Below are 26,615 nucleotides of genomic sequence, written 5' to 3' on the forward strand. Positions count from 1 at the left end.
AAAGCAAGATTGGGCTTGCCAAATGGTAGTTGTCAGCCTGTCCCTATTTGGGAGGCTGCCTCTTTAACTAGCTTCAACATTGCCCGTGTCTTTTCCAAGATTCCACTGACAGCCTCCACTCCCACTCCCAAGAATGTATGCGGGGGGAGGGAGAAAAGAACTAATCCAAGTTCCTCTTCCTCTCAGTATAACATCACCCAAAACTTGAAGATATCTTGTTCCAGACTCCCTCCTGGCATCACAGCAAAAGGACCAAGAGTGGCTCAGCCCAAAGGCTAAGCTCCTCACCTTCCTGCACCCCGTAAAACAATCGTCTGGATAACACACCTGCTAATGCTTGAAGCTCCTCCAAGTTCCCCCAGATCTCCCTGAAGCTTAAGGCTCGCTGGTGTAACATCCCTCACACAGCGTGCACAACATAGTTTTATATCTTAATGATTCACGGTGCAGTCCACCCAAGGGGCTGTGAGCCCAAAAGACAGAAACCACTGAAAATCAAAACTCCGACATCAGCAATCAGAACACAGACTGTTAACGAGCTTAGGCCGGACTGCCAAGTGGGGACCTCGCACCCCCACCCCAGGAGCCAATAGGCGGCCGGCCCAGTCGTTGTCATGGCCACGCCGTGTGTTAGGGCCACGTACGCACCCCGCGGGCGCCCGGAAGCCAATCGGCGGCCCGCGGAGGCGTTGCCATGGCCGCTCAGTGTTAGGGACCCCGCCCTCGCGGTGGAGACCCGGCCCGCCTGCTCTGGCCCACGGCTCGTGATGGTCCGGATCTCTGCGCGCCCCTAGTCGCCGGCCGCTGCCTGATTCCCTGAGCGCCAGGCATGAATCGCAAGAAGCTGCAGAAGTTGACGGAAACCTTAACTAAAAATTGCAAGCACTGTAAGTAAGAATCAAGTGCTGGACGAGCGGAGACTCGGTCAGGTCTCGTGTCCTGCCGGGTCCTAATGTCCGGTCTCAGTCTGCTTCCCGCCTCCCGAGTCTGTGTGCTGCTGGAGTTCCGTCCACACCCACGCCTTCAAGAAAAGTCTGGAAGGAATTCTCGGGGGTTAGTGCCCCGGGGCAGGCACCACGCCCTCCCATGATCCCAAGGACCAATATCCAGGCATCTAGTACCGCACTCCCACGCAGACACTTGCTTCTTAAACCCTCTGTGTAACTTACTTTTCCATTATAGAAACGTGATTTCTACACCTACGAGACACAAGTGGTTTTAGCCTCAGACACAGGTGTAAAATAAGTACTAAAAAATCCACCAGACTCAAGAAAAGTAGCACAACCAAATACACCTGCTTTCTAGCTCTTTTCAGATCAAATAAACTGGCAGAGTCCAAGTTCTGGAAACTTAGCAAGAGATCCATAAGGAAAATGGTTATCAATGGCTGAGTATCCTTAGGAAAGATGAGTTGAAGTGGCACAGAAACCTGTATCTCAGAGCAAAGAGATTTGTTTGGAAACCAAAGACCTCAGCAAAGCTAAACACATGGTGGAGAATCTTCCCCACTCTAGACTTCCACTTTCCGATTGCTTGTGGGGTTGCAAGGTAAAGGAGACTTTGCAGACGACAAGATCAGCACTTATTAAAGCTATCTGCTCCAATCGCACACCCTAAAAGGCAGTCCTAGAATTTAATAGTTAACTTTAGGATTGTATTCAGACTGAAAAACAGAATTGTACTTGGGCAAGGAAGCTATGGATATGGTTTAGATGAGGAAGATGTTGTCTGATGAGCAAGCTTTTAAGTTATGTGCTGATTGCAAAACCACTGGCTACTTCAGGAGATAGGAGAAGCTCTATTTCCTAGAATACCCACATTGAGCAAAGGAGGAGGAACAAACATGTTTTAATGTAGTTCTAGAGATTATTGGCTCTGGTGCCTTCTAATCATCTTTAGTATCTAATGTAGTGAGTGGTAGGAAATGCTGTAAATAAAAGTTATGATGTGTATAGCATCTTAAACTTCTTAGAAAAAAGGCATCCTATAATTTAAGGTATTATTATGGTTATTATAATCTGATGAGAATTTTGTTCTGTTGTTATTTTTCTTAAGATACTTCCACGGGGCTGGCTCCGGGGCCGAGTGGTTAAGTTCGTGCACTCCGCTGTGGCGGCCCAGGGTTTGGATCCTGGGCGCGGACATGGCGCTGCTCGTCAGGCCACACTGAGGTGGCGTCCCACATCCCACAACTAGAAGGACCTGCAACTAACATATACAACTGTGTACAGGGGGGTTTGGGGAGATAAAGCAGGAAAAACAAAAAAAGATTGGCAACAGTCGTTAGCCCAGGTGCCAATCCTTAAAAAAAAATCAAAGATACTTCCATTTCTGGGAAAAGACCAGATCTTCTTAAAATATCTAGTTAAAATTTTGAATAAATAATACAATAACTGCTATACACAATGCTGAATTTTATTTAGTCCCTGTTCAGTTAGTTAGCAACGTATTGCAAGCATTCTGTGAATAATCAAAAAGTGAGTGCATTAAAAGATAAGTGAAAATGTGTCAGGAAAAACAGTCAACTCTTTTGATTTTTGTCCTTACATAAAATTTTTAGAGTGAGCCTTAAAAACCTTGATGATTACAAGTTGAATTCTATAGAAATAGTTACAAGTCATGGACATTATAATTTTAAATTTCTTTAAACAGAGGACCTTTCCTGTAATGTCAGATTTCCCTTTAGTTGTCAGATGATAAACCCACCAGGATGAAATCGATAAATTTTGTAGAATTTTTTTTTTTTTTCGGAGAAGAAGAAAGTATCTTAAGTGATTGTCTAGTTAACCCACCATTCTGCAGCTATGGTCCACAGAACACACTTAGACCAATCCAAGAAGATGAAAATCCATTCTTGAATTTCTCTTGATTTCATTTAGTATTGTACTCTAGAATTTAAGAAACATTTCAGCAAAAAAAGTTTTCTTATGGCTGATCTATGATCTTTCAGATAATAAATTAATCTCATATTCTTTACTTTTTATTTCAGCTGAGATGGAAAAATGGCTTATCAACATCTCCGCTGCTAGCATCTCATATATATGAACAGAGTGTACCGTTTTTCATGCAGACATTTTTCCCCAATTACTAACAGCTCGTTTTCTTTTTAGAGTTTTTTTTGTGTGTGTGGTTAAATATATAGAACACAAAACTTACCATTTTAAGTGTACAGCTCTGTGGCATTAAGTACAAACATTTTATTGTGCAACCGTTACCACCATCCATCTCCAGACCTTTTTCATCCATCCTTTTCAGCTGGAACTCTGTACCCAGTAAACAGTAACTCCTCTTTTCCCTCTTCCCCAAGCCCCTGGCAGCCACCGTTCTACTTTCATGTAAGTGAAATCAAACAATATTTGCCCCTTTTTGTCTGACTTATTTCACTCAGCATAATGTCTTCAGGGTTCATCCATGTTCTACCATGTGTCAAAATTTCCTTCCTTTTTAAGGCTGAATAATATTCCCTTGTATGCATATACCACACTTTGTTTATCCCTTCGTCCATCGATGGAAACTTGGGTTGCTTTAACCTTTTGGCTACTGTGAATAATGTTGCTATGAACAATGTCATACAAGTATCTTGAGTCCCTGCTTTCACTTCTTCTGGGTGTGTGTATACCCAGAAGTGGAATCACTGGATCACATAGTGTTCCTATATTTAAATTTTTGAGAAATTGACATACCATTTTCTACAGGAACTACTATTTTTAAAATTATAACTGTTATATTCCTTTCTACTATTTAATCAATTTATTTACTAATCATTTAATTTCTAGAATTTTCAGTGTTCCTCTTAAATTGTGGTACCCAAAACCAGAAATCACACTCAAGCCTGTCCTGATCTGTAGGATTAGGTGTGATTTCTTTGTTCTTATGCTGTCTTCTTTTATATGCACACAGGTTTTGTCCTTGTTTTTAAAAGTACGCAGCCATAATTTTGTCTTGTTTTGAAATAATATCTTCCCAATCTTCCATCTATACTTCATATTTAAACTTACTTTTATGTTTTTAATGCCAGTCAATAATAGTTCCACCTACAAACCTCAGATGTGGATTGGAACACAAATAATTAGCTCAAGTATTTAAAACACCACCCTTTATGCAATTATGTGTATGGGCAAGTATGCATGTGTGTGTATATCCTATAAGTAAAAATTTCCTTCCTCCAGAGTACTACTGAATAGTTAAGAACCATAATGGGTGCTGTAAACACCATATGCCTAAACACTTCTTTGTTGGAAAATAGGTGATTCTCATTTCCAAAATCTGGGTTATGAATTAACTAAGGCTAATGTGAAATGAAATTTTTGCCTGGTTTTCAGAAGCCTGTATCTATTCCCAAGGAAAAGTTAAGTTGTAAATTTCATGAATACCTATAATCAAAATGCTGGGAAAAAAGTTACCATTCTTGAACATTACCATGCTTACTTTGAGTCATACTTCTACTGCCTGGTAAAGTTTAAGACCTGACTCCATAATCATTATTCAGGTAACTTGGCTAATATTATCTTCTTTTTTCCCTAAATGTGACTCAACTTACATGTGTTTAATATTCAGCTCCTGTTTAAGGGAAGGCTGTTTCTCTCATTTTAGTGGAGAGTCCTCTGTAGTGGCCATCCTCTATTGACTTAAGGATCATGTGTCTCAAAACAGGGTCTTCTGTTGAAAACTACGTATTTGATGGCTTTGCTGTTGTTTGTCTATAAATTCATTACTGCAAAATTTAAGTTAGAAATTAAAGATTAAAATGTGTTTTTGTTATATCTTACTTTTACTCTTTCACAGTTGATAAATTTGAAGTGAAATGTCTTATAAACCTTTTCTATACCTTGGTGGGAGATGTAACAGAGCGGCAAGGTGTGGTCATTGGACTAGATCGTAATGCATTTCGAAACATCCTGCACGTGACATTTGGAATGACAGATGACATGATTATGGACAGAGGTAAGAAGAAATACAATATTCAAATGGGCCAAATCCAGCCATGACTCAAAAAAAAAGTTTGGAGTTTGGACATATTCTTGATAGGAAGCTTAATGTTCTGTAGTCCCAATTTCACTTAAATATAAAAATTTAATTTTTATATTTATATAAATTTATATTTTATATAAATATATATTCATATTTTGTATTTAAGAAGAGGACAAAGTCAGCTTGAATAACTAGGTTTCCCTTACTTTATATCAGAAAACCCAAAATATTTTTATTTATTTCAATAAAAATTAAGATATTATCCCGTCTATCATGTAATAGCATTACTTTTCTTGAATGAGAAAAATATAAAATTTTATATTAATATAAATTTAATATACCAATATATTTTTTAATATTTATTGATTAATATATTTAGAGTCTCAGAATTTACTTTGTTCCCACAAAATATGAAGGGAAAATGTGTAAGTTTAAATAAAAGCTTTTCAGTGTTACACTATTTTAGTTTCCTCCTTTGTCAAATGAGAATGTTGGACTATATGATCCGAAAGTTTTGTCTAAATTTTAAAAGTGAATAGTATCAATGTAGATACGTTACTCAAAGTAAAAATGCAGCACAAGTGTTGTATTTTACTTCTCTCTTTTTAGTATTCCGAGGATTTGATAAAGACAACGATGGTTGTGTAAACGTATCAGAGTGGATTTATGGATTATCACTGTTTCTTCGAGGAACTTTGGAAGAAAAAATGAAATGTAAGGTTTCAATTTATCCTATTGGCTTGTATATTATGATTAACATATCTAAAGAATTTAAATCAGTGTTCTCTAACACCACCAAGGAAGTAGATTTGTCTGTTGGTTGGTTGGTTTGAATCCTCATTAGCCTCTTTTATGGAGCAAATTCAAGTCAATGATAAGGGTTGAAAAAAATTAATGAAAAGGAAAATCAAGAGATTCTGAGGAGTAATTCATGCCAAGCAAGACTGCATAGGCATAAATTACACATGCCAATTATACACATATGCATTTACATACTAAGGTATTAAGTATTTTACATATTTCATTACTTGCCTTGTAGCCATAAAAGCAGACAAAATTGATTCAAGTGTTCTGATTTTTAATTAATTCCAACGAGCTCTGTTCAAGAGTCATATTTCAATCAGTTTTCCAAGAGTTTCAAGGTGAAAATGTTCAAGTATTATTCTTTGGCATGCTTTTTCATAGCTGAGCGTAAAGAGACTTTTTCTAAGGATTGGTGAATATATTCAATAGGTATACATTAAGCATTTACTATGGATATTAGATTGCACTAAGGCCTGTGGGGTTGATAAGAGCATCAACAAGGTAGACCTTGGCCTTGAAAACTTTATCAGAGCAAATGTTACCCTAGTGGTGGTATCACATTCATAATTGGTTATTTTTTTAAAAGATTGCTTTGAAGTGTTTGATTTGAATGGTGATGGATTCATTTCAAAGGAGGAAATGTTCCACATGTTGAAGAACAGCCTTCTCAAACAGCCATCTGAAGAAGACCCTGATGAAGGAATTAAAGATCTGGTTGAAATAACACTTAAGAAGATGGTAAATATGGGTAATTTAGAGTTTTATATTGAAATTTGCAGGCAAGATATGGCATAGAAAATTCAAATTATTGTAACTGTCAGTTTCCTGCTTGGTGAAATAAAACACCTCGATTGTGCTCTTTTATTACAATGTTAAAAGTTCTTTTCAGTTTCACTATTTAGTCTCTTGTTTGCTAACACCTTTCTTCTATTAACATTTGACCATGAAAAAGACAGTACGTATTTGCACTAAGTATTTTACATGTTGACTGACATATGACTGGTCACCCCCTAGGACCATGACCATGATGGGAAGCTGTCTTTCGCAGACTATGAACAAGCTGTGAGAGAAGAGACTCTTCTACTGGAAGCTTTTGGACCATGTCTACCTGATCCAAAGGTAATGATAGTACTTTCACTGAACAGTGACCAAAATATAATGTAGGATCAACAACCCAGGACTACTTGGTTTGGTGAGTTATGGGTCAGATGACTCACATTCACCCACAGAGAATAGCTTCTTTTTTTTTTTAAAGTGTATTTTATTGTATTTATTTTTTGTTTATTTATTTTTTTTGAGGAAGATTAGCCCTGAGCTAACTACTGCCAGTCCTCCTCTTTTTGTTGAGGAAGCCTGGCCCTGAGCTAACATCCTGCCCATCTTCCTCTACTTTATATGTGGGACGCCTACCACAGCATGGCGTGCCAAGCGGTGCCATGTCCACACCCGGGATCTGAACCGGCGAACCCCCGGCCACTGAGAAGCGGAACTTGCGAACTTAACCGCTGCGCCACCGGGCTGGCCCCGAGAATAGCTTCTAAATAGAGAAAGCCCACTGAAGAAGAACCTGGTGGTTCATTTCATAGTACTATTGTAGCCCAGTGCTGTTTCTTTTCATTCATTAACTTATTCATTCATGTAAGAAACAATTATTGAAGCTTAATGTGTGCCAGAAACACAGATGAAAGGCTCAATGACTGCACTCAAGGGCTAATATTTTCCTGGGAAAAGCCAACAGGAAAATAATTACACAACAGGGTGATAAATATTACTATAATAATAGTTAATGACTTGTACAATGCTTCATCTATGCTAGGCAGTGTCATAAGCACTAAGCCATATTGCCTCATTTAATCCCCCTAACAGCCCTATGAAGTAGGTAGTATTATAATCCTCATTTTGTAGGTGAGGAACTTCAGAGAAGCTCAGAGAGTTTAGGCAACTTGCCCAAGGACACTCACCAATTATGGAGTACTCTGGGTACCCTGGTGCTAGGTCCATAGTAATATGTATAGCGTGTGGTGGTGTAATCAAGAAGAGAGCAACTAAACCAGCGTATGGAATGGCTGGTAGGACAGGGAAGGCTTACTTAGGTTTTTAAGGACATAATAGTCAGCCAGGTCAAAATGGATAAGAACAGTCTAAGCAAAGGGAATGACATATGCATGAGAGAAAGAGAGAGAGAGAGAGAGCAAGAGATACAAATGAATCTGTATTGGAAGAGTGTTTGGTGTGTATGAGACTGATGATGAGGTTGGAGAAGCACAGAAGGGCCAAGTCCTTTGGAGCATGGGGCTTTGATTTTGTCTTGAACGTAATGAGGATTCATTGGAAGATTTTAAGCAGGTGTAGTGATGTGATGTATAAATATCACCATATACCCACCCCCAATCTCTAGTCTGTATCTCCAGCTGCCTATTCAACCTGTCCAAAAGGTAATAAACTCTTGGTTTTCCCCCAAAACTTGCCCTTCACCCAGTGTTTCCTATCTCAATAAATGACAGCCCCGTACACTCAGTTGTTCAATCAAAAACCTAGCAGTCATTCCTAATTTGTGTCTTATAACACTATTAGCTACTCCTTCAAAATATATCTTTAAATGTAGCCTCTTCTCCACATGTCCATTGGCCACCAACCTAAATCAAGCTGTCATCATCTGTCACCTAGCCTAGATCATTAGCTTTCTTGCTTCCACTGTTGTCACTCTAATGACTATTCTCCACAGTATCTAGTATATTTAAAAAAACATAAATGCTATCACGCCCCTCTGCTTACTCAAAGCCCTCCAGTGGGTTCTGAAGTCTGTACGGTGGCCCCTTTGTCTCTGTCCAACCACATCTCCTACTATCTCCCATTTCTCTTACCCCTGGAGCTACCCCAGCTGCCTCACTGTTCCTCCCTAGGTGCCTTTACACTTACTGTAGCCTTGGTCTAGAACGTCCCTTCCCTAGACATTCACATGCCTCAGATGCTCACTTCATTCAGTCTCTGCTCAGATGCCATTGACCATCTTAATTACTCCTCCCCCCAATCCCCTAACCCTGCTTCTTTTTTCTTCATTGTTCTTATCACTACATAGAATATGTTTACTTATTGTCTTTCTCAACACATAGATGTAAGCACCCTGAGGGCAGGAAGTTGGTCTTTTTTTCTGCCATATCCCCATATACCTTGTATAGCACATCGTAGGTGCCTAGTAAATGTTGAGTGGATGGATGGATAGATGGATGGATGGATGGATGGGTAGATGGATGGCTGGGTGGAAGGACAGCTAGGGGGCTAGATCTCAGAAGTGCCTGATGGAGAGTTCTGGATGTCTCTCCTCCCATCTGCTCAGGAACTGATTCATCATTTGCCTTTATCTTTACCCTCTATCTTCAACCTTTTCCCTCGCTACTAAAACTTTCCTATCAGAATTTAAACAGGTTGAAACCTGTCCTATCTGAAAAACAGAACAAAAGGAAGAAAGAGAGAAAAAGGGGAGAGAGAAAGAGAGAGAAATAAGGGAGGGAGGGAGGGAGGGAGGAAGAAAAGGAAAGGAAAGGAAAAGAAAGGAAGGAAGGAAAGAAAAGGAGAAAACTTAAAGTAATTCCACACCTATTTCTATTTCCTATCCAATGACTTTCTTTTTCAAGACAGCTAAGTATCTTGAAAGAATTGTTCATATTTGTGACCTACACTACCATTGCTTCTTCCTGTTCACCTCTGAAACTGCTCTTTCAGTGGTCGCTCCCCGCCCCCCCCCCCCCCGACCTTGTTAATAAATCCCAAGGGTTCAGCTCTTGGGTTCTTGTCTTACTGAACCTCTTCTCTTCCCTAACTCCGGCTCTCAGTCCAGCTTCTCCTGCTTCAGGAAGCATCTCTGCTGCCCACTGCAGCCTGGCTCTGACATAATTAGTCCTTCTGGACTCCCCAAATCCACTGTGTGCTTACCCTATTGCAGCCCTCATTGCAGTGAATTAAGCTCTCCAGTTTCTACCACTGGGCTGGAGGCTCCTGGAGAGCTGGGTCACATGGTCTTGCTCATCTTTGTCGACTCAGACCAACATTGTGTTTGGAATATAGTCAGAACTGTCCCTGTCTGTGAGTGAAAAATGCATGAGCATCACAAGTTCTTGATTCCCACCCTTCTTCAGTTATCTTGTGTCTCTTTGAATATTAAGAGTTTGCTTTGTTATTCCTTTTTTGGAAGTCTGTACTAATTTGAGCACTTTTATTTTACAGAGCCGGATGGAATTTGAAACCCAAGTATTCAAAGATCCAAATGAATTCAATGATATGTGAATACCTAAGTGTCTGTGTTGTCTCAAGTGAGTAAACAAGGAGGCGTACACGAATTGTGTATTTTTTCTACTTAGCTCAGAAAGATGGTGTTAAATGTTTGGGAGTGTTTAGGGTTAGGGGATGGGGTTCACTTACATATATCATTCAACTTTAGTATAAGATACAAGTAAAATAGATGGAAGACAAGAAGTTCCTTATTAGATGCTGTTGGGTTTGGCAAGACAAGTTAGCATTGCTAGAGATATTTTATCATGTAAACTGTTGAAGCACATAGCTGTCATAAAAATGTTTGTATTAATGGAATGAATAGAAAGATTATAAAATCATGAATTATTAGGGCAAATATTCATGTCAGAAAGATGTTGGGTTTTATGTTTAACAATCATTGAAACTACTGAATTTCCTTTGGAGCAATAAATAATTAAGATGCCCTCAAAAGAATAATGAAGTGGGCATTTAGCATTTAAACACCTTTCTGCTAGGCATTGAGGGGGATTCAGAGAGATGAAAGAAACATGGAACCTGTTTTAATATGATCTATATTATTGTTTGAGACTTTGCCATCACCGTGTGACTAGACTTGAAAGATCTGAAGACAGGGGTCTCAGCGTACCCATCTGTCTGTTTGTCATCGCAGTTAGTACTGTCCTCTGCACAGAGTGGGCCTTCAATAAATACTGTGGATTGAAAAGCACAAAGTACCACAAGATCAGTCTAAACTCTCAGTGAGCAGAGGAAGTCTAAATTCTCGGTGAGCAGAAGAGGAAATTGCTGTTTATGGGGTTTAATAGATAACACATGGGTACAGCTTTCAGTTTATCTCTGGAGTCATCTCAGTTGCCTTCTCCCATTGCAGTTGGTTGGAGAGACCCCTCTCTGTTCTGGCTCCCTCTCTCTCTCCACCTCAATCCCACTCTTCATCCCCATGCCCCCACCTGGATGCACCTCAGTGGCACCCACTCCCCCAATCTGGGATTGCCATTGTTCCCTCCTTATAGGGATCTATCACACTGTACCCCACCGGCTATTAGCTCATGAAGATAGACCTGCCTTCCCCTCTGCTTCCCACTATCGAGCAGGTGCCTCTGGGCATAGGATGGAAGTGTGAGAAAGAGAAGGCCTAGTTATGTTCCTCTGAGCTCCTATTTACCTCCTTAGTAAACACATGCAAGCAGCTAAGAGTGGTTGTACTCAGACATCTCTTCTGTCCATATGGAAACATTGAAAGGCTGCTTAAAATCCCTTTTGTTACTAGATACATATTATTAAGTTCAAACAAAAGAGTACATATATGTAAAAAAAAATGGACTGTTACAAATAAAGGGAGTAAGCAATTCCATGAAATAAAGGATGTTTTACATCCAAATATTTTCTTAAAATTTTAGATTCTTACATAGATGGACTTTGACACAATTTTTCTATCTTGAATAAGTATAAATAATGCAACATACAATGCTTTTGATTTTTTAAATTTTGTTTTTCACATTACAAAATAATAGAGGTTCACTGAAGAATATTTCAGAAGTTTAGGAAATTAAAAAATAAAATTAAAATATTCATTAATATTCTGGTATAGATTCTTTCAGGCTTAATGCACTTGTAAATATACCTATATTTATGCACAGAGTATCCCTATATTTTTTAGTTGATTACACTGAAAATGCTCTATTGTAAGCAGCTTTTTTATGTACCACTCTCTCAAGAACATTTTCTCAGGTCATGGAATATTTGTCTACAGCCTGACTTGTAGTGGCTATGTGGTGTTCCATCATGACAGACCATTAAACCACTTCCCCGCCATTGGCTTTTCTGTTGTTCTCACATTTTTGCTGTTATAAGCAATTCCCAAAATGAACCCTCCTTGTGGATAAATCTTTTCACATGCATCATTGCTTGCTTGCTTACATGTAAGTTTGTAAAAGTAGGAATGTTGGGTTAGAGGCCTGCATAATTTTGAGAATTCCAGCATATGTTTCCAGATTACCCTCTGGGAAGGCCTACTGTGTCTGATGCATGAGAACGCTGACTTCCCTTCCCTGTGGTGCCCCTTCCTTTGACTTCTTTGCCAATATCATGGACCATAATTGACCATGGTTTTAATTTGTCATTTAAAGAATTGATCTTATACAGTTGTATCTAAACTTTTTATTGTAGGTTGAGTAAAAATTGACTTCCGTGTGAATAACTGTTTGTTACTTGATGTTATTTAAAACTAAAAGATCTGTTTTGAAAAAATTCTGAATATTTTTTGTGAAACTTAAGATAATGTCTGTACATGAACATAAGGACTTGTGAGCTCTGTTCAAGAGCTTCCCCTATATTATAGAACACACCCCCTCTGCTGCTCCTCCTCCTAATCTGCCCAAATCATTTCCTTCTGCTACTATATCTAGATTTCCGGAGTCTCTTAATTTCACTACTGTAGCAACTCATGAATGATTTTAACACTAAAAATTCACTCAACTTAATAGCAAGGTCATCTGAGTACCTTTGAGGAAGAATTTTCCTCCCTCTTACTCTGAGCTCAGTAGCTGCTCTAGGCCTCAGCTCCCCGCTGCCAGGCTCGCCCTGACTCTTCCTCCCTCTGAGTACAGCCAACTGTGCTCAGCCCTGTTTCTGCCTGCCTTTGGGGCAGCTGGGTTAGGACTACAGATGAGCAGGTATAATTTGGAAGATTGAGCATAGCCTCCCTCTCACTGGCTCCTCAAAGAATTGGCTTCGCCTTCTCCTTCCAGCATGCAGAAAGCCGCTGGGCCCCTCTGGGAGAGGTGAGCATTGCCCTGCAAGCAGCATGGAGAGATTCTGTTTGGGAAACAATCAAGTCCTTTTTTTAACTACAGGATTTAAAAACTACCACTGAAAACTGGTAGTCCTGCATTCTTAACATGTGAATATCTTTGGGTACAAGATTGCACTTGTAAGAAGCCAAGCCTGAAATTGCTCGCATCATAAAATCATCCAAAATATTCACTAAGTTCTCACTTTGTGCTAAGCCATGGGGGTTAATATATTCTAAGTCAGTTGCCCTGCCATTGCCTCATTCATAAAGTAGAATGAGGACTCTATGCCATGCGATGGCTCTGTCACCACCTATCACTGCTTGGATTTACTGTGACAGTCCCTCTCCTGCCCTTCTCTACCCCCAGAAAAAAACCTTATATCTTTCTTAATTAATGGATATTGTTGAAGAGAATATAGTTTCAAAGTCAAATACACTTTGAAACTATAAAGACAGCCATGTCTGGAAAATGTTCCTCTGAGCTGCTCCTTAGATTGTCCATTTTTCCTGACAGCATTTTATCTAATTGTGTCCATTTCCTCACAGAATCATCCCCTAACTCTCCCACAGTCATCCAGAGCTGATGGTTAATTCTCACCAAATGTGGCCAAGAAAGGGTGGGAATTGCATTTGACATGGAGAGACTGTAATAGATACATAATAAAATAGAAATTTAACCCGTACATGTGTTAACCACAATTCATCAAATTGTGAGGATTGGTTGGTACTATTTCAAAATGAGGCAGAGGTAATCTATTTGTCTTTTCTGGTTTAGTGACCACCCTCTCTGTTAGAGTGAAGAAGATGACCTCTTGAAGTGTTTTCCAGTCTCAGTTACCACTGAAGGAGAAGCCAACCCAAATATATACCAAAGTAAATCAAAGCCCCTTTCTCATGAGATATATGTATCTCAAGGAAACTTGCTCAGTTTCACAGGGAGAGCAGAAAAGGAAGGAAGTCTAACCATGAAATATCCTGAGTGAAACAGCATTCTTCTCCATTGGAAATGTCTTATCAGAGTGCCGTTACTCTGCACAGCAATTCACTGCTCACAGTTCCATCACTGGTAATTTGTGGCTTTATGTGTACCTCATGTCTCCTACCTAATCCATCAGAAAAATATTCCTCCCCCTAAGACACACATCCTCTTGTTTATTTTTACCTCCCTCCTGCCTCTTCAGCTCCACACTGCCCCTATTATGTGGTCCCAGCCTGACTCACTCAGAGTTCCCTGCATGAGAGGCTTGTCAACTTAAATGGTATTTGAATAAATTGGGCGAAATGCAGGCCATCCTCCCCCTAACCTGAGGTGCACCTTCCTGTCTCCTGTCCCCATCTCCAAAGTCTTCATGTGGACCAAGGGACAACAGTGAGGCTGAAGATGGAAAATAGCATACAGGGAAGCAGAAGAATTTACAGATTCTCTCTGCAAATGGCATTCAGTCACTACCTCCTGGTCGGAGCAATTAGCCCCAAAGCACAGGGCAGTCCAGAAGATTAATTAAAACTATTCAGTCAAATCTTCCTTAGTGAATCCTTCAGAAATATGGTAGAGTCAGAAAGTGGAATAAAATAATCCCCATAATCTCAACAATACATTATTCAAAAATCCAGGGAACACTTTTGTTCAAGGTATTATGCTAAACACTACCTTCATTATCTGGCTCATTTCTCACAACTATCCTAAGACGTAAATGTAAGCATTACTTACCATTTTCATCCTACAGATTGAGGAAATTCCTCAATGTCCCAAACTGTTAAAGAGCAAAGCCAAGATTCAGACCTCATCTAGTGCTAATGTTAAAGACCTTTCTCTGAAGCAATATCTATTCTTCTTGCCATCCATACTCCCTGAAGCCTGGAGTAATTGAGAGCTCCAGCTTCCTGAAAAATCTTCAGATAGCCCCTTGAAGACTACCTGGTGGTGCTAGGTAATTGATACGTATGTGAGTGACACCATTGATAACTCTCTCCAGGGCACTCTTTTCATCTGAAACACCTTGGAATTTTATTTCTTTAGTTAATGTTTCCAGTTTGGATGTAAAGGTATCCATCCATACCAACAGGAATCTGGATGTTCAGCTGGGACCTTGTCTTGCCAAGAGTCCAGATGTTCACGAATGGTGGCTAGGCTGTCAGACTCTGTGGCTCCAGGGTCAGCATGGGGGCAGGAGAAGTGAGATGATCTTCACGTGACCATGGAAGGAGAGAGGAGAGGCTGAAACTGCTGACAGTTTGTGAGGAGAATGGCAGAAGTCCTTCAGGGAGAAGGGAAAAAGCCTGGACTCCTCAAATGGAGAAGGACAAGGAATGTTTCTTTGGGCCATCTTAGGCAGTGTCAGAGAAAGACTTCTGTGTGGAGAAGAAGGAGATGCCAGTGATAAGAGGCCATGTGATCAAGCGGCAAACACAAGATATTATGATATAGCACTTACTAGGTGCCAGTAACTAGCCCAAGGATGCACAACTAGCAAAGGGGTAGCTTGGATTTGCTGCCCAAGCCCCTAACCATGTTCTCGGTCTGACTGCCTCTTTTTTTCACAAAATATCACATGGCCTTGCACAAATCACATGAACTTTGAAGTTTGATATAAGTGAAAAGTGATTTATAGATTGGTGGAAACCATAGTTTCCAAACTGGGATGATATTGAGAGTGGAAGAAAATGCTAATAATTACATCAGTGCGACATAGTCTGGGGTTGTCTCAGGCAAAGCAGTACATATAGTCACCGTGTTCACAGGCTTTAAATTATTCCACAAATCACAGTTCATGTAAAATGGGAATAATACATACTCTCTTTGCCTCCATCTCACAGGGTTTTTGTAAGAATTGAATGAGATAATGTCTATGATACCATTTTGTGAACTGTAAAGTATAATATAAATACACAGATTAATATATGTGTGTGTTAGACAGTGAAGTGTGTGCCCTATCTTGGAGTGTGCTTGGGTTCTTAATAGGAGCTCATATGTAAGGATTAAATAAGAACACCAACACCCTAGAATTGAAAAACCTTGGCTTCTGGGTCCTTCCTTGTGACCAAATGTGCTATATTGCTTACGTTACTTAGCCAGTCAAAGGAAGTTGGAGGATATCTCTAAAAATATCTTTAATAATCTAATGTATTCAGAGAAATGAATCTCATGAAACTATGATAAAACCCCAATGTAAACATTACTAGAATTTTCCTAAATATTAGACTCTTGGAGTTAGTATTACTGAAGTTACCCCTCCTATTAACACACGCACGTACACACACACAGATCTCCCTCACCACAAACTCACAGACATGCACATGGTAGTTTATTCCATTTAACAGACACTTTGGAGTTCTTTAATTTCTCTCTTCTCCCATCAAGATACCACTAATTCTGAAGTAATCGGCGCCATTCTACTAATAACTATGGTCCTGCCCAACCACATTCAAGTCTTAATGTGTCTGCTGTGCTGGCTCTAAGATGCTAAAATATTAAAGAGAAATTAACAGGATACATGGTTTGTATGAAAGCACAGAAGTCTAAAATCCCATTGAGTAAACATTAACTTCTATCCAAGTTATATGAGCTCCAACTAGCCAAATTCATAGCTTGGTCGACTTGCTGTGTTCTTAAATTGGATAGTGTAAATTTGACTAAGTGAAAGCATGCTGCTTGCCTCTTTGAATGTCTAAATATTACTTGGTGCTGTACTTTGATTCATGTAAATGCAGAAAAGAACACCGCAGCCCTAGGAATTATACTCAGTCATTAACTAGGAAGCGAGTGCACCCTCCTTATTTCCAAGGACCCTGAGAGTCATCCTGTTTGAATTTATACATGATCTGTGCATGCTATGACATCCACTATCTGCAGAACATATATAGACGTCAAAAGGATATGCAAAAAATGGCATTGTCCCTACCTACAAGAAGCTCAAAATTTAGAGACCAGAATTGCTGTTGTCTTGTAAAGAAGAAGAAGAAGGAAAAGGAGGAGGAGAGGAGAAAAGAAAAAGATTAACTGAGTAGGGGCAAAAGTTTGCATGGCATGAATTTTTTTTAAAACAGAGAAGTAAGTGGGACAGTTAAGGGGCGACAGAGCTTTTTTCCCTGTTTTCATATTATTACAGACAATCAAATGGCAGATGTAAGAGTGACAGCCTCCCTTTGCAGAGTCTATTGAGAAGTCAGTGGAGTGGAGGAGATCTCTTCCCGGGCAGAGCAGGATGTGGAGCAGGCCAGGGCCTGCACACCCAGCACGAGGTATGTGACTGAAAGGCAAGGAGCTGGCCTGCGGCAGGTGCAACGCAGCCAGTGCCCGTCAGCCCCAGGAAAAGAAAACCTGCAGGTGCAGTTGGGACATGTCCTGAGTCTCCAAAGCCACGCGTTTTTCTGAATAGTTGTCCTATCTTCATTGTCTGCCTGCAAGATTATGGTTTGCAGTGGGAGGGGATGAGAGGGAGGGAGTGGTTTGGTGGAGTCTCCAGTTTTGGCGGCTTTGATGACACACACAGGCAGCTCCAGAAGTGAGGTGCAGTCCTAGGAGACTGAGACTCTGCACGGGGAGCGGTAGTGGTGGGGATGGGCCCACCAACCCCACACAGCCCCTTGACCCCCTGAGAGGGCTCTCCTGTCTCCAGAGGCCGTCATGGACACATGGAGTTTGTTGGCCCTAATTCAGCACTGCCCTCCTGTCCTCCACACTGGGCATCTTTTTCCCTCCACCTTCATCCATTCTTGGGCAGAGTGAATAGCTATGCATCCCAACTCAGTGCTCGAAAGCCCCAGGACTTAAAAATGCTACCCAGATTGTCTTGGCACATCCCAGGAACCAACGGGGTCTCATACACACTGTCAGTACTCAGTAGTTCTTTGTTAAAGGACCTTTTGGCGCCTCTCATGATCTGTAATGAGAGGCAGTTTGCAAATAGGAAACTGTTTTGTTCAGCTGGAAATGAGAGAGAAGTGGAGCCGTGTGTCTTCTGTAAGCTCCCAACACTTGGTCAAACGGAACTCCCATCCCATTCAGAAAAGACTGTCAGAGACTGGGAGTGGGAGGACAGGATGTGGGAAATACTTTTATATTTTATTTAGCATATTTTATGGTTTTAGAAATTTAATTCAAGGTTTTAGTAGTTGCTATAGCAATGACTATGATCAAAGTAGAGGAGTAATGGACATAAGGGTGAGGAATTGTTCTATGGCTTGATGTTGAACCAGAGAAAAGATCTACTGAGCCAGAAAAGAAAGTGCTGGGCATGAAGAAAGCTCCAAAAAAATTAGAGAAGACAGCAAGAAACAATCTAGTTCTTTCAAAACAGTACCCCAAAGAGCAGGGCAGGTCATGGCACACCCCAGAGACTCCATCTGGAGAGAATCCAGAGGGCGAGGAGGTGAGGAGGTATGGAGGGGCAGCTGGAGGGGTTGAGGGAGGGCTGGGCAGAGGAGGCCAGTACAAGAGGAGGCAGGGCAGACCCAAGCTTATCACCAGATCCCAGATGTCCTGTGAAGCTACATGCTGGGGAGAGGCTCTGCACATTTGCTTGGATCTCCTCTGACATCCAGATCTATGGAGCTCCTGGAGGGCAGACAGCATCTGGGTGGGGTGGGGAGAGATGCACCTATGTGAAGAGGGTGAGGGATTATTCCGCATTGAATTCCTCCTTTCTCAGGTGACTGGATTCTGGCCACCCCATGCCTCCCCCTCTCATTCTTGGCCTGCCTCAGTCCACCTGAGGCATGCAGGCGGCTGCTCCAACCACATGCCCTGTCAGGACCTGTTGCTTTGTGAGGAAGAATGCAAGAATATCAAATCCCTTCAAATGCTGAAAGGGAGAGTCCTGCTTTGTGGAGGTATGGGGGTGTGAATAGTTATAGTACAGAATCAGAATATAGAACAATTAAAGAATGGACCCCAGGACCCAGAATAAGAGAGAGAGAGAACTGAGTCTTTTTGCTCCTTGAGTGCATGAAACCAGAGGTAGCGGAAGTCCTCTGTCTCCTAGCTCCTGGTGAGTAGGTGTAGCACCGCCCCCACCCCCACCCCAGCAAGGCTGCTGCTGCCTTTCTGAGCTGGAGGGCCCCAAGACCTGAGATTTGCCCAACCGCCAGCACCCACAACTGCATCCCCCAAACGAGCAAACACACGTTCTGGTAAGGCCACTAGGCAAGAACTCCTAAGCACCTTGCCAGGAGATGGGGTGCCCTCCTTCAGAACCCATCTGGACACACAGCACTACCTAGAAGCCTTTGTATATGCCCAGAGGGGCAGCACAGTTAGGGTTAGGGGTGAGCTCTGCAACCAGGCAGGACAGGAGTACTGCTCTCACTGTCTGCAGCGTGGCCCCAGACAGGTGCCTTGACCACTCTGCATGCCTCACTTTAACAACTGCCATGTGCAGCCCTCAGAGTATCTGCCACATGGGGTTGTGAAGACTTGAGTAAGTGCCTAGATAGAAAGCAGTTAGAGTGGTGCCTGGCACATAGTAGTAGATTCTTAGTAAATGTTAGCTCTTACCACTATTACATGCAGATGACTTATCATGCAAATATTTGTATGCTTTGGCTGCATTTCAGGGACTTTGAACCTGTCTTCTCATTCAGTGTCACATCCTCAAGAATAGCTGTGATATTGGTTGCTCCTTGGGTCATCCCTACAGCATTCAAATGGCATTCATAAGTGCCCCTGACTTCCAGCCTGCTGCAGCTCCTCAGCAGGACTGGAATTCCTCCAGGATCTATGTCCTAAATGGGCATGCCCAGAAGGAGCCAAGGCAGGAGCAGTTCAGCTGCTGTGAGGAGGTGATTAAGAGAGTCCTCATTATATGCGGCAAAAATATCTTCCCTGCAAAAATGCTCAGCTAGGAATGCAATGGTTTACTTTCATAGGATGCTGACTCTTGGTCAACTTGGAATCCCTGTTGGTTGAGCATCCAGCGGCTTTCTCCTTATAAAAATAGTGTCCTAGAAGTGCGCAAGTTACTTCGAAAGAACCCTTTCTTAGACCTGTTATTAACCACCAAATTGTAATCCATTGCTATGTGAGTTTTAGAGTGTTTTGTTATCTGGGCTTAATTTAAGCTATGGTTGTGTATTTGTGCATGTGAGTATGTGTACATACACATACATGAACTCACACTTACACCCAGTGGGACTTTCTCCTCTCCAATTTCTGTCTTCACTCCTCAGCTCCACCTGTTTTTCCACTTACTTGCATATCTTGCCTATGAAGCCTCCAGATGTGTGCACATGATCTTCTGCTCCTACATGAAGGAGATGACCTCTCTTTCATTGTTGACTATTTCTAGTCCCTACACAGAAGACTATGGGAAAATAGAAACCATGTGGGCTCAGATAATAAAGGAGAGCTGGACACAGTCTTGGGATCACAGGTAATAGATAGGCCTCTGGGTCTTTGAATGCAACCTTCAGCCCAAAGGCTGCCCCTGAGCACTGCCTCCTTACGCCAGTCTGCAGGAGCAGCACTCTGCCCATTTATGAAGGCAGCAGGCACAGGAGAGTAAGCTGGCACATGCCGACTGCCGAGAGGATGGAAGAGTAAACCCTGAGTCAGCTAGGCCACACAGACTCTACATGGTCATACTAAGTTGGTTCCTTAATTTTCTCCACTGGGAAGAACACATAACCTCGAAAAATATAAACAGTTGAAGTAAGTGCTGATATGATATGGCCCACAATAGTAATCACTATATGAGCCCGTATAGAAGCTCATATAGCTGTCGTTTCATGGATAACATCAAGCTAGATAAATGTGAGGGAAAGAGGGAGGTAGATAGGGAAAGTAAAGAAAAAGAAAAAAGAGAAGAGGCAAGAGGGGAAAAATTAAATGCTGAGAAAGAGGAAGAAGAGCATGAACTTCACCCTTGTCTCGAGATGGCCAGGTGTGTCGTACAGCAAAATAAAGAGCTGTGTTTACCTTCTCTTTAGGAAAACACCACTTCTGATGGATATGAAGGGGGAAGTAGCTGAGCACAGGCTCCAGGAATAATAAACAAATCAAGACTTCAGGCTCTATGGGGAGCAGGAAAGGGCTGCCTTGCTCACAGTAGTGTCCCTGTGCATCCCATTCTTGTGGCCCATGGCCAAGCCTGACAAATCTGAGGGTAGAGTAGGATGATAAAGAGCTCTTAGGATTGGACTACATGCTTTCAGGCTCACCTTTTCCCTCTGGTTATGACATAAATAACAAGTAGCTGGGGGAAGTAAGCATGGAGTGAGCACCTTGACCTCAGAATGGAATGAAGGCCACTGTAGGGGTCCAAGAGTATAGTCCATGTTTCAGTGGAAGTGAGAGCATGTACTCATCCAAGGCAGTTCCCTTCTCTCTGGAAGGTAAATTTTGGTGTACTGATGGCACTGTCTGAGAGCACCAACAGTTCAGGGGAAGCTGGCTAGAATACAGAGTCTCAGGCCCCCAGTCATGCAGAATTAGAACTCTCAATTCACTAGATCTTACAGTGACACATAGGTATATGTGAGGAGTTCAGCTCTAGATGGCCTGGAAACCAACCAAGCATGGTCCTCAGCGTAGTAAAGACTTTACAATCACATCACACATTGCAAAAAGAAATCACTTATTTGACCTGGAGAACTGAAAACTAAGGTTTGATTTAATTGCACTGAGTCCTAAAAGAACAACAAAAAAAAATGGGAGTTGTTTTAATCCAAATCCTAACCTAATTTTACCCATACTCAAAGAAATTTAAAAAGAAAAAGGAAATGGTCTTTATTGGAGCCAGAAATAATTTGGTAAGCCATAATAAGGAAGAACATCTTGATAGACTGTGAGTCCAGCAATAGGATACATTATTTCTTTATTGGATTATGAGAAGATGGCCTAAGTAAGCAGCAGTCCTGGAGAGTTGAGTAGATCATGGACTTATTGACTGGGAAGGAGTAGAACTGATGTGCTTTTGAGGGCCTGCTAGTAAATCAAATATTTAAAAGAAATTTTACCTCACTATGTACATCAAATGGATGAAGTCTCCCTAGTTGCCTTTCACTCATGTGTCCATTCACATACAGAGGCACATGTACAGAAACATCAGGAGCAACATGGGAGTGTGGAGATGTACCAGAAATCCCCTTGGTATGTCATTATATGTTCACGCCATCACTGACATCCTTTGGGTGCTGAACAGCATGGCCCTCATCCTTAGTAATTTGTGGCTTGCTTTGTACTCATGCCGAGATTTAATCCCTCAAGAAAATATTCCTCCCCCAAGACACACATCCTCTTGTTGATCTTCACCTCCCCCTGCCTGTTCAGCCTACACTGCCCCTATTATGTGGCCCAGCCACACACATACACAGAGTACCCTGCCTGAGGGGGTGTCAGGCAAAAGGACATTTAAATAAATAGGTAAAATACGGGCTCTTCTTTCTCCCCTTTGCCTGAAGCACACTTTCACAACCTCCCCTCTCTGTGCCACCAACACCCACTAACAGTCTCCACTGCCAATCACCTGGCAATAGTTTTCTCCCAGTCCTACACAAAATGGAGTTTGAAGGAAATACATATGCCTAGGTGAAAAATTCCAGTAAAGAAGGAAACAAGACTTTTAAATTCCTGTCATTGGAGAATCTTTTGAGTACGTCAATCACTGTTTTGATCAAAAAAGTTAGTAGTGCGTGCTTAATCATTAATAGCAAAATCTTCTCATTGTTCCAGCACTGAGTAACAAATCACAAAAGTAATATTATTGAAAACTATCAAGTCAAATCCTCATTAATGAGTCAGAGAGACAGTTAATAGAGCTCGAAGGAGTGGGACCATCTGTGCATTAGCAGAAAAATTTACCGCTCCTTCTCTCATCCATGCACATTGCTAATGGGATCATACTGCTACTTATTTCTTAATGTATCTCTCCTTGTCTTTCTGAACAAATCCATCCTGTAGATGTCTCTCAGAGCTGGAAGAAAATTATTCAGATTTTCAGGGTCCAGTAACAAATAGCATTTGGTTTTACAAGAAGCTTATGTGTTGATTCTGATAGAAAAGAACAACTAGCCACCTCCTTAAAAGAGCCTTCTAATCTTAACAAATCCCTGTTTCCATGAATGATTGGTTTTCTCTCTCTCCCAAGATCACCCACTGGTTTATACACAGCTTGAACCCGTATATGTCAGATCAGTTTGCTTCTTGAAAACCATAATAAGGAAAAGAATTCACAACCAACAGACTGAATGAAGACAGCCGAGGTCTCACCATGGCCTGTGGCAGGGAGGGAGAGGTAAAAAGTGTGGTGTTTGTCTCTCTCTTTTCATAGCCATGTTGTTATAGACAATCAAATGGCGGATGTAAGAGTGATAGCCTCCCTTTGCAGAGTCTGTTGAGAAGTCAGTGGAGTGGAGGAGATCTCTTCCCGGGCAGAGCAGGATGTGGAGCAGGCCAGGGCCTGCACACCCAGCACGAGGTATGTGACTGAAAGGCAAGGAGCTGGCCTGCGGCAGGTGCAACGCAGCCAGTGCCCGTCAGCCCCAGGAAAAGAAAACCTGCAGGTGCAGTTGGGACATGTCCTGAGTCTCCAAAGCCACGCGTTTTTCTGAATAGTTGTCCTATCTTCATTGTCTGCCTGCAAGATTATGGTTTGCAGTGGGAGGGGATGAGAGGGAGGGAGTGGTTTGGTGGAGTCTCCAGTTTTGGCGGCTTTGATGACACACACAGGCAGCTCCGGAAGTGAGGTGCAGTCCTAGGAGACTGAGACTCTGCACGGGGAGCGGTAGTGGTGGGGATGGGCCCACCAACCCCACACAGCCCCTTGACCCCCTGAGAGGGCTCTCCTGTCTCCAGAGGCCATCATGGACACATGGAGTTTGTTGGCCCCAATTCAGCACTGCCCTCCTGTCCTCCACACTGGGCATCTTTTTCCCTCCACCTTCAGCCATCCTTGGGCAGAGTGACTAGTTAAGCTAGTCTCAACTCAGTGCTCGAAAGCCCCAGGACTTAAAAATGCTACCCAGATTGTCTTGGCACATCCCAGGAACCAACGGGGTCTCATACACACTGTCAGTACTCAGTAGTTCTGTGTTAAAGGACCTCTCGGCCCCTCTGGGAGGACTCCCCTCTCTCCTGATATCTGGGTGCCATCAAAAACTTAGACTGGGATCCACGCATTTGAATCTAACCCTCTACATTCTCCAAAAGACTTTGATCCTTAGTGTCTAATATTTCTGTCCGTAATTTCATGAGAAAATGGGAGACTCTGTACTAAGCTAAGCTATCAAAGCTTTAGAAGATAAATGTAAAATTCAACAACAACATCATTGTGGTTTAGTCTATTAAACCACCTCAGTACTATTACAGGGAAGACAGGGCTTATGATCTAAGTCCACAGAGGGGAGCCTGGGGCGTGGCCTCCCACAAGATGTGGTTACCACTCAAAGTCTCACACCCCTCTGCTGTCACTATCTATCTGCTTTTTTTTTTTTTTAATTTTCTATTTATTTGTTTCATGAGTTTTTTCTTTCTGCCAGAATGTAAATCCATGGATGCACAGACCTTGCCAATCTTATTCACTATTGACTTCTCTGACCTTGCGTGCAGTAAGCACTCAATAAATATTTCCTGAGTGAGTGCGTGACTCCATCTCAAGGCATGCATTATTGGAAAACCTCTTTTTCGCATTGAGTCTCAACAGAGTTTGTGTGCTCATGGTAGTGTTGTATTTTGAGAAAGTTGATATGATACCACTCCTGTCCAGTAGTTTCCACACAGACATCTTTGCCACATAACTTATTGGCCATAAGGCAACTTTGCCATAAAAGATAAAATCATGAAAAATTAAAGAGGGGCATTAATTAAAAAAGACATAATGAAACATGAAAAAGTGAATAACAAAATTAAAAAGACTTTATAGCAAAATACAAAATATTTGAAAACATTTAAACTGTGTGCATGTAGATTCATGGTGATACTGTGCAAAAAAATGATTTTATTTTTGTTTGTGGATTGTACCTAACTAAGCACTTTTCTTTGTTCTATGGGAAATGTAGGTCCAACTCTGGGCCCTCTTTTCTCCTCCAATGTAGTGCGTTTCAGAGTAAGAAAGCAACTGTTGGGGCAAATCATCCTTACCTGTTGGCTTGATAAAGCCATCAATAACTGGAAGAAATGCTAACTGTTTTAAGACTACCACGTCTACTTGTCACTGTATTGACCATTATAAGGGCTAGCTAAGATTTATGTTACTTGAAAATGCGAGTAACTGTGAGAACTTTGAATGAAGAAATGAAACCAAACTGACAATGAAAACCAAAAACAGTCAACCAGTAATTTTATTTTTTGTGGCAAAATTGTCTTATGGCCAACTAGTTATGTGGTGAAAATGGTTGCAGCAAAGATATCTGCAGTAAAACTATCTGAACTGACACCATCGTGTAGTCAACAGTATACAGGGAGGGGCTGACTGAGTTTTCCACAGTCCAGGGCAGCCCCGATGGCCTGTGTATGAAATCAAGAGCAGGAGTCAATGTTTTTATTCTACCCAATATTTCAAGGGCCTCAGTGACATCCTGTTCATTTTGGTCACCAAACAAAATTGAAAACAGCCCCCTAGAGAACAAAAAGGAGTTATCCAGGGACACCTGTACACCTGGAAAAGTTACTAGGATAAATATTTCTTTGCCTAGAGAAGAGTAAGAGCGGTTCAATGCCTTTACTTGAACTCGTACACGTGTAAGTTTCTTACATGGAATAGATCTCCAAAAATGGAGCAAAAGTAAATAGACTCCAATTGAAGTGTATAGTAAGGTTGTTTTGACTTAAATAAAGATTATTCTATTGATAAAACTAAAACAAGCTATGACACTCTTTAAGAAACTAACATCATTGTGAAATGTAAAAATTAAACTATAAAATATTTTATTATTCCTAAGATGAGCCCCTGCAGGGCTGGGTAACTGAAGGATTCCTTTAGGATGATCATTCTGTTGATCTTCAGGCCCTGGGTAAAGTTAAAATGTTGAGAGTTTCAGAACTCATAGGTTTTTAACACATGGCTAGCCACGAAATCTTAACTTTTAAAATTAGTGAATGTGCAGGTCAACAGAATAATAAACTACATGGTAAAAGTTACCCTGACTGAGAAAAATCTTCCTTCCTTAGCAAGTATATGTTACATTCTTAGAAATGGACAATGTCTGTGCCAGTTAGGAGAAGGTGTTATAGCAATTTGATGCTTCTGAAAGGTTGCCCAGATTCTCAGCACACACTAGAACACTTTAACAAGACAGTGGACTTCTGGAGTTTCTCCAAGTCACTTTTGCCATGATGCTCACATACCTGGCCTGCCCACGTCCTCTCACACCTCCACACCTTTTTCAGAAACAGCCTTCCTTCTACCCTCTCTCGCCTGAAAAACTCCTACTCTCTCTTCACATCAAATTTCACCTCCACTATAAACCTTGCTGGTCCCTGTCAAGCAGTCTGGCTCCTAAGCCCATTGTCCAGACCTCTCTTACACCATCAGATAGCATTGCACTCATTTATCAACTTTGATTTCACTGAGACCAGGATTATAATTCACCTCAGTGCCCTTGTCTGGCATATAATAATTCCCCATTAAAATGATGGATATATGAAGAGTGTTCTCAAACTGAACTCATAGGCTCTAGAGGACTCTAAAATTTCCCCCAAACATTCCCAGAATTCAGATCTTCTACCCTTGTGAATGACAAATGTCTATGTAGATAATCCATTCTATACTAGCCTCATGGTACCTAACCCTCTCAACAAGCATGCCACAGCACAGGCCTGCTCATCACTGGAACATTCTCC

The 26,615-nt window shown here is 41.5% G+C and overlaps 1 protein-coding gene across 6 annotated transcripts in view; it reads left to right on the forward strand.

The window, feature by feature from the left end:
* Positions 1–653: 653 nt before the first annotated feature.
* The window catches only part of CLXN (calaxin), a 36,936-nt gene continuing 10,974 nt past the window's right edge, over positions 654–26,615 (forward strand). The window contains exons 1-10 of one of the 6 annotated variants that reach the window (XR_011543080.1): positions 669–887; positions 4,786–4,944; positions 5,581–5,685; positions 6,362–6,513; positions 6,790–6,894; positions 10,000–10,085; positions 13,614–13,904; positions 16,948–17,080; positions 18,490–18,670; positions 22,924–23,070. Coding sequence is in view for 1 of the 6 variants with exons in the window: in XM_070630626.1 (XP_070486727.1) it covers positions 830–887; positions 4,786–4,944; positions 5,581–5,685; positions 6,362–6,513; positions 6,790–6,894; positions 10,000–10,059 (639 nt within the window). In the remaining 5 variants the exon portion in view is untranslated. Of the gene's footprint in view, positions 888–4,785; positions 4,945–5,580; positions 5,686–6,361; positions 6,514–6,789; positions 6,895–9,999; positions 12,242–13,613; positions 13,905–16,947; positions 17,081–18,037; positions 18,211–18,489; positions 18,748–20,005; positions 20,213–22,923; positions 23,071–26,615 lie in introns of those variants that run through there. The other 5 variants (XR_011543079.1, XR_011543077.1, XR_011543076.1 and 2 more) reach the window with 5 other exon arrangements.

This window comes from Equus przewalskii, chromosome 8 (genome assembly GCF_037783145.1).
Source record: "Equus przewalskii isolate Varuska chromosome 8, EquPr2, whole genome shotgun sequence".
Classification (NCBI taxonomy): domain Eukaryota; kingdom Metazoa; phylum Chordata; class Mammalia; order Perissodactyla; family Equidae; genus Equus; species Equus przewalskii.